At 33.4% G+C, this 19,100-nt stretch overlaps 1 protein-coding gene across 5 annotated transcripts in view; it reads left to right on the top strand.

Moving 5' to 3' along the window:
* Nucleotides 1–19,100, top strand: part of LOC123564734 (zinc finger MIZ domain-containing protein 1-like) — a 273,352-nt gene that overhangs the window by 194,912 nt on the left and 59,340 nt on the right. The window contains exon 1 of one of the 5 annotated variants that reach the window (XM_053537387.1): nt 13,596–13,724. The exons of the other annotated variants lie outside the window; for them this stretch is intronic. Within the exon in view, the coding sequence (XP_053393362.1) occupies nt 13,706–13,724 (19 nt within the window). The 5' untranslated portion in view covers nt 13,596–13,705. Of the gene's footprint in view, nt 1–13,595; nt 13,725–19,100 lie in introns of those variants that run through there. 5 annotated transcript variants of the gene reach the window in all.

The following is a 19,100-nucleotide window of genomic DNA, read 5'->3' on the forward strand; positions in this document are numbered from 1 at the left end:
AAAGGCTTTTCAGTTTAGCGGTTTCAAATGTGTAACACTCATCTTGTAATAAATCTTCCAAAGTGAAAATGTTTTTTGCAGTTAGCAGGTTAGGAATCTTTACTTGTCTACAGGCAAGTTCTGGACCTGTAGTGGAAAGGAAACAGAAGTATAATTTTCAATATTTTATGTTATAAGCAGGAGAATTGTATCAAAAACCAGGTAATATAATGTATACAATTGGAGCTCTGCCAACTGACAAATTTGTTTGCCTCAATGACCCTCCTTTTTGCTGCTCTATATTGTACTTAAAACCCTTGAATAAACATTAAATGTATAAATGTATTATCCATATTATCTGTGATTCCTTATACTTGACAAATTGTTTAACATTTTGTCCCAGTTTGTTTACTGACTTGTTGGTGGCCTGTGTAGTACATAGGGGTGAAAATGAAGAGATTAAGTTACTGGAGGTGTATTGACTTGATAGAACTCTTGGGGAAATTTATGGTGTTTTGATAAAGCAGTTAATTGATATAGGAAACAGTCTTCCTCCTCTGTTAAAATTCCCTTGAAATATTTGAAATAATTATGGTTAATGTGGAAAGGTTTCTAATGAAATGACACAAAAGATTTTATTGCTTAATGGGGGTGGGTGATTAAGGAATTTTGCATTTGTACTTGAAGGCAAGTATCATGTGCAGCAATCAGATGTTTAAAATGCATTATTTATTTAGAATGAGTGGCAGAGGTTTATCAGGAAAATGCCCTGTCATTTTGAGCAAGTTTTTCTTTTGAATATCACAGGGGAAATGCAGTATCATTTTGAGCAATAGAGACAGATGTTTATAGGCAAATTGAGCAAAAAAGGCAGAGGTTTATAGGCAAATGCAGTTTTGTTTTGAGCAATAGAGGTAGAGGTTTAAACATGCACTGTTTTTTTCTTCAGAATAGAGGCAGAGGTTTAAAGGGAAACACTACCACTAAAGGACAGAATTTTTTAATATGGGGAAATGCACTATTTTTTTGTAAGCAAAAACACGGAGGTGTATGCCGGTAAAAGCAGATTTAGCAATAGAGGCAGAAAATGCAGAAAACCATTTTCCAGTGACAGAGGTTTATGGGAAAATTTAGAAGCATTGTGAGCAGTAGAGACCTACGTTTATGTGATGTCTGTATTAGAATCAGATGTGGAGATGACAAGATTTTAAAGGGAGGGAATCAGTATTTGTTGGAGGGATGCTATCATCGTTCCATTAAATACAGCATTATCAAAAATTATTAATGTTTAGCTTTACAGTTCTAAATGCCATGGAGATATGGTATGCAAGTCCTCCTTCGATCGCCATCATTTTCCAGAATGACACATTTTAATAGTGGTCAAATAACTTTATAAACAAATAGTTAGGTAAAAATTGGGTCTTTTCGTATTCTGTGAAATGCATCTTTTGCAATTCTTTATTATTCTGAGTGTAAATTAGCAAGTGAATGCACGTTGATTCATATTTTTTTTAATTGAATTTATTGCTACATGTATTATATTGTTACAAACCAAAACACTCACTGTTTTCAATGAATTAAACATGTTTGAAGTTGTCAGTGGAATGCATATTATCATGAAAAAATCTGGTTTCTATGTTGCCATTTGCATTGATTTAATTTGTTCTTCGTAACAGTAACATCTGTTCCAGTTGACAACATAGCTTGGTAATGTAAATGCACCATTATAGAATACAATAAAATAAGGCAGTATTGTTAATATCTTCATGTTTGTATTGAGAAAGAATTTATTTTATAGCTCTTTAAAATCTTAATAGGTTTTAAAATTAACTGCTTTATAATTTTAGCTAACTTTAACCAGGGAATCAGTGTGAGCTAAAAGTGTCCCACTTGACTGCACTTTGTGAGTCTTTATTTAGCTATTGTGCTTGCCCTGGTGTCATTGTGACACTAAGGGCTATAACTCTCACACCAATATTTAATGAATTAGGTCCCCTTCTAACTTAAAATTTCGGACTCTTTCACTCTACCTCTGTTGTTGCTAAATGGATTTGATTCAAACCTTTAACAGTTGTTACATATCATCACCAACACCATATGAAATAGATGCCATACTTGTGACATCATTATTTCAGGAATTATGCCCCCTTTTACTTACAGTTTCTGATTTAAGTCTTCATTCAGTTTCACTCTATCTCAGTAGTGTGTATCATTTAATTTAAACATAACATAGTGGTCAGCTCAAATATCTAATGAATTATGCCCCTTTTTACTTTGAATTTTAGGTTAGTTAAATATTTTTGAAACAGTTACCACACATCGTCATCAATATCAGAGCTATTAATCACTCCAGTGATCTCTACTTTTCTCAGAATTAAGCTCATGGAAATAGTCAAGGACTGATTCCTCTGCCTGTAGCATATAGAACTGTCTATTTATTTAAATGGTTGAAAACATTGCATCCGACAAGCTCTGGATCCAAGGGGGTGAGCTTGAAAAGCCCAGGCTACATTCATATATGCTGCTTTTTTGCCTTATGATGCAAGGGAAACAACTCAATTAGCATGTTGGATATGTTGTCTCTTACATTAACACAAACATTGCCCTGTAAATTTGAAGTAATATTGCTAATAAGTAAATACAGCTTTTTTTTAAAGAAATATCAATTTCAAGAGGATCTTATACATATCTAGAAAAATTTAGAAATTTAAAAATGATGTGGGTTTTGTTTCCGTAGTAGTGCAAGTGAGTGGGATTGCATGTAATTATTTTTTTATCCGACAGTCTCTATATCATATTTTGTGTGTGGTTTAATTGTCTCCCACACTGTTTACCTTGGATTGTTTGTGACAACTTAATAATAATGTTATGTACATCTTAAAACTATTACAATTTTATTACTATTTTTAATGGACATATCTGACAAGATTTGCGTAATTATGTTGTACGTACGTTGCTTTAGGATATAATAGTTGAAATGTTACGCAAAAGGCAAAAAGAATCATCATTTCAGAAAAGTTGTGCGTTATCATATCACTACTTAAATTTCTTTTCATCTTTTATTTTCGATAATTATTAATACATGTAAAAGTTACGATTAAATGTGCAGTTAATATTGTCCATCTACAATTTAAACCCTTATATTTTGATAACATAGGTGTTATGATCCCCTTGTCCTTGAAGGGAGCCAATGCCACTGTGGCCACTAGCTGTAGATGGATTTTCCATTTAGATCTTTATTGTTGTACTATCTCTGCTATGAACAGGCTGATCCCTGTTTAACTGTTCGCCCTTTCACCTCTCCACGACCTGTCAAAAATCTCTGTATTGGTGCCCTGGAGCAAGGATAAATAGATATCTGTGTAAACAATCTCTAATAGTAGCAACTATCAAACCGCCAATTATTTGTATCAAATAGCAATCCCTGTATGCTTATTAGCTTTACACGTTTAGAGCACTGATGTATTTATTATAGGCTGATGTACAATCTCTTAGTCTGTGGAGCAGGATACCTGTTCTGTCTTATTGTGATAAATATTTCTACAATTGATAATAAATATTTCCCAAATTGCCTTTATAAAGTTCAAGCAGGGCAGAAATAATACTGTATATGATAGTTATATCTGATTAGAAGAAAGAGAGAAATGATGTATATATAAATAGGAAGTTTATGAGTTTGATAGCCTTAGACAAAATGGAAATAAAAGGGCCCTTTAAATATAAACCATGTTCAGATGAAAAAGAATTCTACAACAGGTCAGAAATTTTCAATCACGAAGTCAACCTACAAATTTGTAAAGAAATTTTTTGTAGTATATAAAGATGAAAAATGGAGTGATTACAACAGATTAATTAGCACTAAGCCCCCTTGAGGTGAGTTTGCATATTCATGAGCTGACTTGGTGATTGATTTACACATTCATGGTATACGAAATTTTTTTACCTGGAGTAGTATTCTTTCAGGCTGAACATGGTTTATTGTTGGATACAGGATTTCTTCTTAGAAACATTTGAATTTAGTATGGTTTTGTTTTTTTCATGACCGTCTGAGGGGTTTTCAAGAATATTTATATTAATTTACATTTTAAGAAACAAATTTTTTATGTCTTTTATATTATGAATGTATCCGCATGAACATGAAGAATGCATACGTATAGCTTAACTATTTTTTCGAGTCTTCAATAAATCACTTAAAAGTTGTTGCATTTTTTTACCATAAAATAATTGATTTCTTGTTATTTCCTGTTGTCAGTAATTGTTATCTCAGATCATTTGTCTTAAGTTTGAATATTTGATTTATGACGTCAGAAGTATTATTTTGATTACATTGTTTTGATTACCTCCCTTTATGAAACTGATGTGCAACATGGGTGACTGTTTTTCTACCAATGTTCATAGAATTAAAAGCATTATGGAACTTTAAAGGAAAAAGAATACCTAACCCATAAGTATGAACATCACCAACTCAAGCACAAGGGCAGTAATTCTTGCAGTTTTATAATCAGGGATAGCTCAATATCCAGGATAACTTCAGTATTTTGGGCATCCCCATGCGGCTTCAAGCAATCGGTGTTTTACTGTAGATTAACCCTTACTCTGCTTAATTTCTATAATGAGCTTGTCCTTCTTCCTATTTGAACAGTACCATTAACTGTTAAAAAGGGGTGCTTGCCAAAAAGATACTGGCTGAATAGCGGACAGTGCAGATCATGATCAGACTGCATGGATGTGCAGGCTGATCATGATCTACACCAGTCACAAAGGCAGAACATTGTGTTGATTAATTTCTACATTGATAACATTTGTTCTTGTTGGAAAAAGGAGAAAAATTATTTCTTAAGATAAGGAAATTCAGTTCAGATAAATTTCAAACAAGAATTTTTGTTTCAGTTATCAAATATGATGGTACTTTTTGTAACATAATATGCCAGACATAGCAAACATTTATTGTTTCGCTGATAAATTCAGACATGTTACAAACAAAAAAAAATAAGATAAAGACATGAAGTGTTGATGTAACATAACCACAACATTAATAATGGAGTTTTTGCTCATTTTCATTGGCAAATCTCTTCAGGACCTCCCTTTTTGCCCTGAAACTTGGGACAATAAAGAGGTCAGTGAACTATAAGATAAATATATTTTTCACCATTCATGCAGCAGTGTTCCTTTCTTAATCTGTGTAGAAATATTAACTTAAAAACACATTTTAAACTTCCTCTGGCCACTCACACCAAAATAATTATTCTGATTTTCTGCCGTCAAGCCATAATTTAATGAAAAGAAATCCCAAGATCATTAAACTGACTGCTATTTGAACGGGCTGCCTTTCTGACTGCTATTTAAGCTGACTGCCATTGTGACTGCAAGTAGTAAACTGACTGCAATTCTAACTGCTAGATAAACTGACTGCCATTTTGACTGCTAGGAATAAACTGACTGTCATTCTGACTGCAAGTAGTAAACTGACTGCCATTCTAACTGCTAGATAAACTGACTGCCATTTTGACGGCTATGAATCAACTGACTGCCATTCTGACTGATATTTAAATTGACTCCCATTCTGACTGCTAGTAGTAAACTGACTGTCGTTCTGACTGTTAGTTAAACTGACTGCCATTCTGACTGCTATTTTAAACGGCCTCTATTCTGCCAGCTACATGTAGTTAAACTGACTGACAATTGATTCTGACAGTTAGTTAAACTGACTGCCATTTTGGCTGCTAGTAATAAACTGACTACCATTCTAACTTGCCAGTAAAAATTGACTGCCATTCTAAATGCTAGTTTAATTGTCTGCCATTTTGACTGCTAGTAATAAACTGATTGCCATTTTGACTGCTTGTTAAACTTGCTGCCATTCTGACTGCTGGTAATAAACTGACTGCCATTTTAACTGCCATTATTAAAGAATTGATTTGAGTCATCATTATAAGAATTGCAGTTGTATTCAAGTCAAACAGTGTGTGGGGCTGCCTGCTTTTCAACACAAAACTAACCTGAAATAGACACAGAATTGATGTATTTTATATGATATAATGTACAAAATATTCTCTCTATTTCTAAAACATGGAAATATCTGATAGGAACTGTAGAGAAATATGTATAAAGCTTGTTAAGATGTTTAACTTGAAGTCTGTTTTAATGATCCCTTTCTCTGTATGCTAAATGTAAGTGATGATAGATTTGTTGAGATAATATGATAAGATAACAAGTTTTGAGAACTTGTAACTGATAATGATGATTTATTTACTTCTTAAAGAGCTTTGTGAAATATAAATCAGGCCACTCTCTTTGCATTCCATTGAGTGAAGTTACTTTTCTGAAGAATTGTTGTTCTTTTTAAATAGAACATTTTTTATTGTTGATTACCTGATAACCTCTTCACATCTAGTCTCAGCTCTTTCTGAAACATCAGCAGTATTGCTATATCATAATTAAACTTCGTCTGCAGAAGACAAAATTTGTTAAAAATGTGTCATTGTATGACACAGCTCCTTTATTTGGTAAAGTAGATTTAATTTAGACAAAATACATAGCTTGTCATATTGTTAATCTAAAAAAAAAGAGGTTAGCCAAAATCTTATCATTATCACAATGCCGATTTGACTTTACGGAATGATCTGTCACAGTTTTGTCTATTATCTCCCTTGAAATTGTCATCTACTAACCCTCTTTTCATTGTTAAAATTCGTCTCAAGCTGCTTAATTCAATGACAATGACACTATTGAGCTACTTGAACAATTTGATGATCTCTATCGGGACGTTTAATGGGTGACAGATTCTTTCTTCGGTATTCTTTCTCTAGATTTTTACAGCCATTGATTTTTTTTGCGTGAAATGTTTAAGGCATGCTGCCGATTCTATACCAGGTTGTTTGTACACAGGGGCCAGGACAAATTAGATCTGATTTGATGTCCCCGAGTGTTAGTTGAAGGAAACAAGTTGGCGAGACCTGATTCATCGCTATATTAGATTGCTCTATTAGGCCTTCAAATATCGGAAAAGATCGACTCGACTGGCGGAATTGTAGTTTGAGATGTAGCGTATTGATTATTGTTTTATGCTGGGGATTGTTGTTGATGTGATCTGTTTAACTGTTTCTCCAAGATTGATAATATTGTCACTAGCTACGAATAATTAACTTGAAAGCGGATCATTATTCGATGTTCCCTCAATCTGCTCCGCTTTTCTCTCGGTGAATTGCGCTATTGGCTTTATTGAGCATTAATATTTTATGTATATTACTTCATAAGAGAAGTGGTTGCTACATTAAATAAACAGGTAGTCTGTTGACCAACCAAGTACTCTAATTATGGAAAATGTTGTTAATTAATTCCCGACTGCCACTTAATAATACCATTGGTAGTTAAAGGGAAGTAACTGTGTTATTGTAAAACAAGAGAAGTTCCTTGTTGAGGTAGTTGTTTGTCAATTAGTTGATCCTAATATTCTTTTAAATTGCTGATAGTGGTAGTGATGTTTGATTGAAGCATTTGCTGTCTAGACTGCTGTTGGTAAATATAGATTTTACATGAAAAAGGTATTGACATCCACAGTAGTAATGTTTGTGTAAAAGCTGATGCTACTGCTGTTGTTCTTGTCATTTTGTTTATGATGATGATGATGATGATGATAATGTTGTTGATGTTAATTTTGATTTTTTTTACTTTAGCTTATTGTAAATAGGGATGTTCATGTTTGTGTAGTGATGCAGTTTCTTTTTATTGTGACAATTAGTGATCATGAGGATGATGGTGGTGAGGATGAGGATGCATGGGGATTAGGCTAGTGACCTGTTGCTGTTGCAAATAATTGGAAATGTTGATGATGGTGTTGAGTTTGATGAGAATATTGATTGTGATAAGAAATTGTCACTACTGTCAACAATTGGAATGGTCCTGATGATGCTGATGATAGTGATTCTAAAACTGTTGCTGACAGTACAAATGATTATGATGAGAAGAATGAGAATGATTGTAGTGATGATAAATGAACAGATTGTCTCATTCAAAATGATAATCATACAGATGAAAATGTTGTAGCTATTGATGATGATTGCATTGGAGCATGTTCACATTCTTCTTGTGATAATTCTCTTCTTCTGCTGACCTAAAGGTTTCTTTGAAAGATAGTGAGATTTGTGATGAAGTTGTTACTATATCACCATGTACTACTGATCATGATGAATTAGGTGTTGATGAAGATTATGAAAATGATGATGATGATGACATTTTTAGCTGTTTCTGGTAGTGGCAATCATTACAGCGTTTACAGCTGATGATATGCTAGTCCTGTTGCTGTTGTTGCTACTGCTGCTTTTGAGATGATGATGTGATGATGATGATGATGGTTAAGGATAGAATTCTTTCTAATTATGTAAAAATGTGTTGGCTGAAATTTGATCATCCATTTACATAATTTAACCATTATTTTGTAATTAATCTGAGTAGATAATGCTGACAAGAAATTGTTTCCTAGGATATTTTTCCTTGAAATCTGTTCTCTAAAAAAATATTTGTTTTATTAACTAGATTGTTAGAACTGGCTGAACTGTTTGTAAGGCAGTTCTGTTTTAGTGTGATTGATGAATAGGGGTTAACAGTCTTGATTTCTTGGCAGCTATTTGTAAACACCGAGAAATGAGTATGAAAACACTGGTATTTTTAGCTTTTCATTTCTGGTAAACGATATAAAAGAACTGGTTAATTGTTTATTGTTTGCTTTGACAAACAATTCCCTTCATGTCAACAACTGCACTAGATATGTACCCAAGCATCCTGCACACCCAGCATCCCAGTCAACCTTGATAAGAAGGCCTTTAGACTAACACAGCAGAATTAGTAAGTTATGTGCATTGGTGTCATATTATTCATGTATTAGGAATATTTTAACAGCACTATCTAGGATATAGTGTTACCAAAGTTCAAAGTATAACCAGCACACACTTTCTCAGCACTTCATTTACAAGTAGGCATTTATTCCCATACAACCTCCCAATTTTGACATCTATGACCTATGACCTGAAGCATGTTGCTCCCAGTATCAAAGCAATTATCTGCTGGTTACCCTGATAAATGGGTCCATGGGGAGTTAGTAGGGAGCTTCTGACATTAAATAAGATCAGAAAGTTAATCATAACTTACATAATTGTTTAAGATTGACATAAGGTCAATTTATATGACCTTCAGACAGAGGTCATCATTCTTCCAGTCTGATATAAAAAATCTGGGTCTACAAGAGCTTGTCTTGGTCTTCTGGGAGCTTGTTAAGGATAAACTGATTCTGGTCTTTGTTTTCATTTCTTGGCAAGGCACAATATTCTTTCCTGTATTTCTCTTGGAAATAATAATTAAATAGACAGGACTTTTTTTTCTTTCTGTAAATATATGAAAATAGAGTGGCTTTCTTTGCTGAAAAGATGAATGTTAGTAAAGACAACATTATTGGTCTATATATATATAGAGTCTTTTCCAGACTGATAGGCATATGCATGAATGGCACTAACTTTTTTCATGGTAATTGAAAAATAATGAATAAAATAATTCTTTGGAAGAGTTTTTAAAAATATCACTGATTTTCATTAGAATGCCTTATTCAAACCAATTTCACTTTCTTAAAGATTTAGATGGATTTAAGAGGAAGATTTGAATGGGTTTAAAACAAAGATTTATGGATATTAAAATGGACGAAGTTGTCCTCGGTATCTCAATTATGCAGATTGGTTATTTTAATTGAACGCTGTTGGTATGAAAATCAGGGCTTGCAGAATGGGATATAAAAACCGCAGAATATTTCCTTAGGACACATTTATTGAGAAGATCTGTGCACCAATTGACAATTTTGCACAATGCGTGTGTTTAAAGAACAGCAAGAAACAATCACTCCCGGCAGCTCCGATCAGCGGATTTAATGTCAGATCACATTTATTGTCCTAACTCAAATTGATGGATAATACTTAAAGACCTTTGTGCTTCTTGGAAAATCAATTGTATTCATTTTTGTGTCAGCACTGATGTTCCGTCTAAACATCCAATATTGAAGGAGAAAACATGTTCTTGAGCGGTTAAGCAGCGAAGAATCGGCACAGCGAAAGAAATATCGGTTTCATATTAATGTTTAGGTAGTTACTGTTCATATAAAAACTATGTCAAGTCATTATTTAGAACAACAGTTGGGAGTTTTCTTACATTAAGTATTCTAATTTTAGAGACCTTAATTTGGCATCCAGGCTTTCTGTTATAGAAACTCCATAGAATAAAGTCATAAATCCAGTTTGATTCACTAAACTTAAATAATGTTGAAAAACATCTCCAAGCAAACAAACCAGATTTTACTCAAAATAACCAGTGGTTACCAAGGTATCTGATTTTACTCTAGTTGTAGCTTCTGGGAGGTTAGTGATTCTACCCAGGTGTCCGTTTGTGACTGCTCATGTACCTTGGCAGTTTGGTTGGAGTTTAAATCAGGAAAAAAATACAAACAAATATAACACTTTAATTACATTAAACTAAATGAAAGTTAAACTATATTCCCATGATCAAACAGCCTTAGATATGGCCGCCGTTTCACCTTGTTTACATTTTATTATTGCTTTTATTTCAAATTGCTTTACGTTTTCTGTTTCTATGGTGACAGAAAGGGAAAAAATTGAGGACATGATGTTAAAAATGAACACACAAAGAGTGTTTAATTGCCGTATGGTCCATCAGAGCTATTATAGTTTTGCCGGATAACGCAGCCTGCTGAGATTATTGAATAAATGGTACTGGGGTCCCTCTTGCTTTAAATGACAAATATCAACAGAGAAGACAACAATATTGATCAAAAAATGTATAGAATGACATTTCGAGCCTCCTTTCTGATTCGTGGAGATGTCCTAATGTGTTAATTAGTCAAAGTGGCTTTAAAGAGCTGTTTTAACAGTTTAAATTTAATGCATTATGCCATTATTACCTTTTCCAATCTCGTAACTGCAATTAACTAAATGTATTAATATGGTTATTATAGTATGCATTCAATGAATTGAATATTAATACGGTTGCACTAGAATGTATGCAATAAATTTAATGTTAATACTGGTGTAATAGCGCATATGCAATAAATTCAATATTATACAGTTTTTATAACACAGACAATAAATTAAATATAAACATGGTTGCTATAGCAGTTGAGTATAATCTGTATGTCTTTTCTGCACTTAAGTTATTATGCCATATAACTAGAAAGGTGAGATTATGCATTTGTAGACTTCGTGTTCCAGCAAATTGTTTGAGTTTGCAGGTTCAAATCTTGGCAAGACTGTAATTTAAATGAGGTCTTCATAGTCCCTAAATTAAAGTTAGGTGTTCAATGATTGGGTCATTTCCTATTTTATGTATTGGTGCTCCTGCGAAAAAGTCTAGAACAGTAATTGTAAATTCTAGAATCGTTCTAGTACACATGTACCAGAACTATTCTTAAACCATTCCATGTAATGTTCTATAACACTTCAGAACAGTTCTACTATGATAATAGGCACTATGTGTAGAATAACTGGTTCTAAACGTGATATAAAAGTTCCAGAACAAAGGTAACATGACAGTTCTAAAACCATAGGTTCCATATAATGTTCTAGAACTGTGCTAGAAATAACCTTTGTGAGTTACAGTACCTATTTATTTATAATGTAACACGTAATAGCAAGATCATGAAAACTGATGACAATTGCATCATCATGAAACTATAGACATTGATATCAAAATACAGATCAAAAAGCACCAACTACACTAAATTATTTCTTTATACAGCATTTCATTGAGAAGAAATACACACTGCAGCTACAAATAATATGAGCAAGAAAAAAACAAGACCTACAATGTTTGCACCAAAACTTGTGCACTGTGAAAATAACGCATTGTGAAAATTACAATCTTCATTTTCTTCAAGTCTGAATTTTACAAATGTTCCAGAACTCCACTTCAGAAACTTTATAGAATATTTCCAGAATTTAATTTGGTTCTTAAAATGTTCTATGACTGTTCCAGAATATTTTAAGAACACATTTAGAACCTATTTATGTTCTACAAATGTTCCATTTTTGTTCTAAAATAATGTTATAGAACAGTCTAGAACAAATGTTCAAGAACACAAAAGTGAATCATTTTATAACTGTTCTGTAATGCTTGAGTACAGTTGTAGAACTGCTCTGATTTCTAGAACTGAGTTTCACAGGGATAGGCAATGGATGCAGGCCTGTAGCCAAATAACTTCTTATAATTTGACCAAATTTAGTTCATATTCACACTGGCAAAACCTTCAAATATATACTACATAGATGACCTTGACCTTCATATGAACTTCACCTTTTAGCTTAAAAAAAAAGAAAAAAAAGATTTCTTTTGTTGTATACCTAGGGGCATGATTTTGTGTGTTGAAAATGAATAGTCTAGCTATTCTACTCACCCTGGCGTCGGTGTCGGCGTCGGCGTCGGCGTCGCACCTTGGTTAAGTTTTTGCATGCAAGTACATACAGCCATCAATTGAAGGCATATAGCTTTGAAACTTATTTTTTTCTTTTTCTAGGTCAATTACCAACCTTTCTCGGTCAAGTCCCATAACTCTGACATGTATTTTGAGCAAATTATGCCCCCTTTTGGACTTAGAAAATTTTGGTTAAAGTTTTACATGCAAGTTACGATCTCCAAAACTAATGCAGATATTGATTTGAAACTTCACATGTGTCTTCGGGGTTATAAAACTAGTTGATAGCAGCAAGTCCCATAACTCTGATCTTCATTTTGGCCAAATTATGCCCCCTTTTGGACTTAGCAAATTCTGGTTAAAGTTTTGCGTGCAAGTACATACAGCTATTTCTAAAAGGCATATAGATTTGAAACTTATTTTTTCTTTTTCTAGATCAATTACTAACCTCACTGGATCAAGTCCCAAAGCTCTGGCATGTATTTTGGGCAAATTATGCCCCCTTTTGGACTTTGAAAATTCTGGTTAAAGTTTTACATGCAAGTTTCTATCTCCAAAACTAATGCAGATATTGAATTGAAACTTCACATGTGCCTTCGAGGTTATAAAACTAGTTAAGAGCAGCAAGTCCCATAACTGATATGCATTTTGGTCAAATTATTCCCCCTTTTGAATTTAAAACTCTTTTGATATTTAACCTTTTTGGGTAATATTTTCCTGCTTCTGGGACAATATTTCGAAAAGTCGAGCTTGGCTGTCTTACGGACAGCTCTTGTTTAAAAAGAAGTTGAAAATATGGAAAATAAAAAGGTATTTTTGTTCATTATTGATAAATCTCCTTTAATATTACAGTTCCAATGTGTGTGATATTTACACTTTTAATGGCCTGTAATAGATATATTTGATATCTTTGAAGAATTAAAACTGAAACGTTTAAGGTTAACTTTGTATACCACACTGAACCACTGTGTATATATCTTAATGTAAAAGTCAAAGGCACTCCAAAATGACTAACAGTATTTTTTAACTTTTCCTGAATGACACAATGTCCTAATTTATTAAGCAATACCTGTGATTACAGGTAAACTGTTTAGAGTACTTACATTATTTCAGTTTCAGGTTATTTTTAGAATTACGGAATAATTTGCGTTACATTTTGTAGGATATTAATATCAGATAGTCAATCTTTTATCAGTCTTTAAGTTTAAGGCTTGATATATTTAGAGAATAGTGCGCACTTCTTAAGAATATATTAAAGTCAATATGAAATATATAGAGACAGGTAATTTTCAGTTATAATAATTAAATTTAACAAATACAATTAAGAGTCGTCTAATCAAATGTTAGATTTCCCTTTTAACAATTTAGGTAGAGTTTCAGGTCTCAAAGTTTAAAATTGTTTTGTAATACTGTGAAATCATTTAATTTCGTGGGCATGAATTTTCGCGGTTTGGTCAAAACGGCAATTTCGTGGGGATATGAATTCGTGGATTACAACTTTTGAACATAAAGTGAATGGGGATTTTACTTGTTCGTTGGGATTAAATTTAGTGGATTGACTCAACCACAAAATCCACGAAAATTAGTCCCCCACGAATATTAATGATTTCACAGTATTATTTTTTGATGAAATATTATTGTTATATTGTAAATAGATATTAATTGTGTAAAATGTAATGAAGCTACAAATTTCTCTGACCTTCCACAGTAAATGAGCTTAGATTGATTATAATTTGTTATTATTAAACAAGTGAGCAGATTTTAACTCCTGTAAAACTAAGCCTTGGTAATATAGAGGACATTTATTTAGCCTCGTGGCTAGTCTATGTCTTTCACAGAGGGAACATATTTTAACTTCAGATATTAAACAAAAACTTGACTTTTTATTTCATGTTGTTTTTTTGTTACGTTTTAATGGATTTGACCAAATTTTATCAATTTTGTAGTTCCATACCAGAGTGAAAAATCAGATATGTTTCACACTAACATTTCAGTAATTCACCAAAAGCTTGTAATTAAGTAACATTATTCATTATTTCATCGTTCACAAAAGTTTTTATTGTCACTTATTAAAGTGTAGGTGAGCTGTCTGTATGCACTCTGAAGAAACTCTAGGTAGACCACACTGTTAGTGAATTTTATTCTTTCAACTTGTTTATAGATTTTCGTAACACTCCTTCAGTTTTGCGGCAAGAAATCCAAGGAATTCTCTTTCTCATAAAGTTTCATTTTGCACCTCTTTTGCTTACCGGGAAATCTGCCAATAATTTTGACTTGTCTGGGATGAAGAAAAGAATAATTTCCCCTTGAACAAAACACATGTTTTTTGCGGAGTGATAACTTAATATATGCTTAGCATTTATGCTGGCTTCATAATTATGCAATCTTTGTCAGATATAGCTATCGTTGGGTTGATTGGTGCAGGGTTTTTTTCCCTGAGTTTGCAGCAAAACATATTCCACTAATTGTTTAAATGTATTTATATAGGTTAAGCTTTCAGGATAGATTCATGAATATGATGCATTTGTTGTGAAATATGAGTAACTGGCATGATCAGTTTAAACTTGAAGTTCTATTTAAATCGAAAGTGATGCATTTTTTGCATTTTCGTAACAGGAAAAGCGTAACATCAGTTAGTGGGTTGGTTACACTGTATGAACTTTTAACACATTTGTTTGAAGAAACAACAAAACATTATGAAGTTCGGGTGCATGTCATTAGGTTGGATGTGTTAATATCACCAGGTTCCTTTAGGAAAGAAGGAGGCAAGGAGGAAACATGAGTCCTGCAATTAACCCTTTGCCTGCTAAATTTCTAAAATGGACTGGTCCATTGTTCTATTTGGGCAGTACCATTTATTATTCAAAGGGGAAATCACTGAAAATTTACTGACTGAAAAGTGAACAGTGCAGACCATCATTCTGTGGAGGCTGATCTTGGTCTGCACTGGTCGCAAAGGCAGAATCACTCGCCGACAGCAGACTAAAGGTTAAGCAGGCATTATTCTAAATTATGTTAAAGATCATGAAATTTTTTTGTGACAATTTTGTTAATTTTTATATTTCATTTTTTTATGCATAAGTAACAATGGGTCTTCCTGGGGACAATGTCTTTGAGGTTGCATATTCAGTCCCTGGGCATAGCAATTATCCTCTATAAAGATATAATGTTATTTTGGTCTCCGGGGGAAGTTGTCTGCAGTTGCTTTTGACACTGGTTAAGTTAACTGTACCATTACATACATACAATTGGCAATTATTAATAAAATTTACCTTTGTTCTGCACTGATGTGGTATGTTAAGACTTCACATGGCCTACATTTCTCAAACATGACATTTATTGTCAAAATTTGATTGATACATTTCCCTTAAAAGTTTTGCAAAAACTTGACTTATGCAAATTTCTTATTTTCTCTTGGTAGCAAATATTACATATTTTTAACCCACTGAATGTGAGCTGTTGTGATCATGTGTGCTCACTGGACATTATCATTATGTCTGTTCGTCCACACTTTTCTTCAAACAACATCTAGGAAACCATTTGATGGAAGTTAATGAAACTTGGCCTAGATGTTCCTTGGCTTGTCCACTTCCAAATCTGTACAAATGGGAGCACTCTTATGTAATACATAAATTCAAGGTCAAATAGTCAAGGTCAGTTGAGTGCCATTGGGCCATGTATGCAACATGCATATGTGCACTTACAGAAATAAATTCAACTTATACTTAGTCAACTGTTACATATTAGATAATTTTCAATGAAAATGCATAAATGAATAACTGTACACAGGGTATTTTTCGCATCACTTAATTTTCTATTTGGTTATAAAAAAGCAGTCGGTCACATGGTTAAGAATTCACATTTCATAGTGTGTGGTACTTCTGAAGTGCTATTGAAAAGTGAACACTGTTTTGAATTTTAAAGTTGCACTGATAACGATCAATAATACAGAAAATAAAACAGTTGTGAAAATCCTCCAGTTTACAATATTTGCAGTTATTTTAAGCTTCCCCTGCAGCACAGGTGCAGAAAAGCCACACACAAGTAAACAACACATCAAAGGAAATTATGTGCAGGATTATATTTTAGGTGTCTTATGATACAAATATAATATATATATATATATATTATGAATGATTTATTATGGGGGAAAAGAAGTATTGTAATTTGTTTTCATTTCATGGAAAAAATGACATTTAAAATTATTATTAACTGTATTAATATAAAGAAAAAGTAGAAATAGGTGGGACTCGTTTTTTTAGCTCACCTGTCACAAAGTGACAAGGTGAGCTTTTGTGATCGCGCGGTGTCCGTCGTCCGTCGTCCGTCCGTGCGTCAGTGCGTCCGTGCGTGCGTCCTAAACTTTTGCTTGTGTACCACTCTAGAGGTCACATTTTTCCATGGATCTTTATAAGTTGCAGAAGTTTATCTTGAATGATATCTAGGTCAAGTTCGAAAACTTGGTCACGTGCCTTCAAAAACTAGGTCGTAGGTCTAAAAATAGAAAAACCTGTGACCACTCTAGAGCCTAATATTACAACAAGATTTCATGAAATTGTCAGATTGTTCACCTTGATGATATCTAGGTCAATTCGAAAACTGGGTTCAACGTGCCTTCAAAACTATGTCAGTAGGTCTAAAAATAGAAAAACCTTGTGAACCTCATAGAGCCATATTATTTCATAAATCTTCATGAAATTGTCCAAAAGTATCACCTTGATAGATATCTAGGTCAAGTTCGAAACTGGGTCACGTGCCATCAAAAACTAGGTCAGTAGGTCAATAATGTAAAAACCTGTGACCTCTCTAAAGGCCATATTTTCATGGGATCTGTATGAAAGTTTGTCTGAAATTCGTCTGATGATATCTAGGTCAAGTTCGAAACTGGTCACTGCGGTCAAAAATAGGTCAGTATTTTTAAAATAGAAAACTGTGACCTCTCTAGGGCCTATTTCATGAGAACTTCATGAAACATTGGTCAGAATGTTACACCTGAATATAGTCAGTTTGAAAGTGGGTGCACATCCATCAAAAACAGGTCAAGGTCAAAAATAGAAAAACCTTGTGACCTCTCTAAGGCCATATTTTTTATGGGATCTGTATGAAAATGGTCATGAAATTTATCTGATGAAATAGGTCAAGTCGAAACTGGGGTCATGTGCCATTCAAAAACTAGGTCATAGGTACAAAATAAGAAAACCTTGCTAACTCACGTTAAAGGCCATATTTTTCATGGATCTGTATGTAAATTGGTCTGAATGTTCATCTTGATGATATCTAAGGTCAGTTCGAAACAGGGTCATGTTCGTTGGGCAAAAACAGTCAGTAGGTCTAAAATAGAAAAACCTTGTGACCTCTCTAGAGGCCATACTTGTGAATGGATCTCCATAAAAATTGGTCAAAATGATTCACCTTGATGATATCTAGGTCAAATTTAGAAACTGGGTCACGTGCCTTAAAAACTAATCATAGTCAAATAATACAAAAAAACCTTGTACCTCTCTAGAGTGCCAATACTTTTCATGGATTCTGTATAAAGTTGGTCTAAATGTTCATCTTGATGACATCTAGTCATGTTTGAAACTGGTCCAACTGCGGTCAAAAACTAGTCATAGGTCTAAATTATTAAAATCTTTGACTTCTTAGAGGCCAATTTTTCAATGGATCTTCATGAAAATTGATCTGAATTTTCACTCTTGATGATATCTAGGTCAGTTCGAAGCGTGGTCCATGGGCTTCAAAATCTAGGCCATTAGGATAAAAATTGAAAAACCTTTGACACTCTTAGAGGCCATATTTTTCTCATGAGATCTTCATGAAAAATAGTGAGAATGTTCACCTTGATGATATCTAGGTAAAGTTCAAACACGGTCACATACTTCGAAAACTAGTCAATAGTCAAATAATAGAAAAACCCTTGTGACCTCTAGAGACCATATTTTTCAATGGATCTTCATGAAAATTGGTCAGAATTTTTATCTTGATAATATCTAGGTCAAGTTCAAAACTGGGTCATATGAGCTCAAAAAACTAGTCACTAATGTCAATAATGAAAAAATGACATCATAACTCAAAACTGGGTCATGTGGAAGAAGTGACGATTCAGGACCATCAGTCCTCTTTTTTATACCAGAATCATTCTGTTTGATACTGAGATGGGTTATGTGCCCCTTGTAGTTAGACTCCTAACTCGATAGGTTCCTGTGGCATTGTTTATTGAAATTAAACAGTTCTACAGGAATTGTTTGTTTGGAGGTAATGGTAGGGTTATCTAGCAAGTAACATTTTAAGACAAATAGTCATGTACGTTTCTTCTTGACTTTAAATGCAATTAGTTCGCTAATTAGCAGAAGATCAGTTTAAATAAGATAAAATTATTATGCAGCAGATTGTAAGAAATGTTTGTATACCTATATTAGTCAATGACCGTCTTAGTCTAGCAAAGTCTAAACTGTGTTGTTTTTCTGTGACCTTCACCTTGCTATTGTGTTGTTTGTCAGACAGAAGATCCCAGTACTACTTGAATTTATTCTATTGTTTCGGTAAAATTGCACTTTATTTATAGGTTTTTCAGACATTGCTGTTTTGTATATTTCCCGAGCCTATAGTGTGCATTGCTTTAAGAAGTTGGGTCACCAGGTATGAGACATTTATGTCT

Source organism: Mercenaria mercenaria, chromosome 2 (assembly GCF_021730395.1).
Source record: "Mercenaria mercenaria strain notata chromosome 2, MADL_Memer_1, whole genome shotgun sequence".
Classification (NCBI taxonomy): domain Eukaryota; kingdom Metazoa; phylum Mollusca; class Bivalvia; order Venerida; family Veneridae; genus Mercenaria; species Mercenaria mercenaria.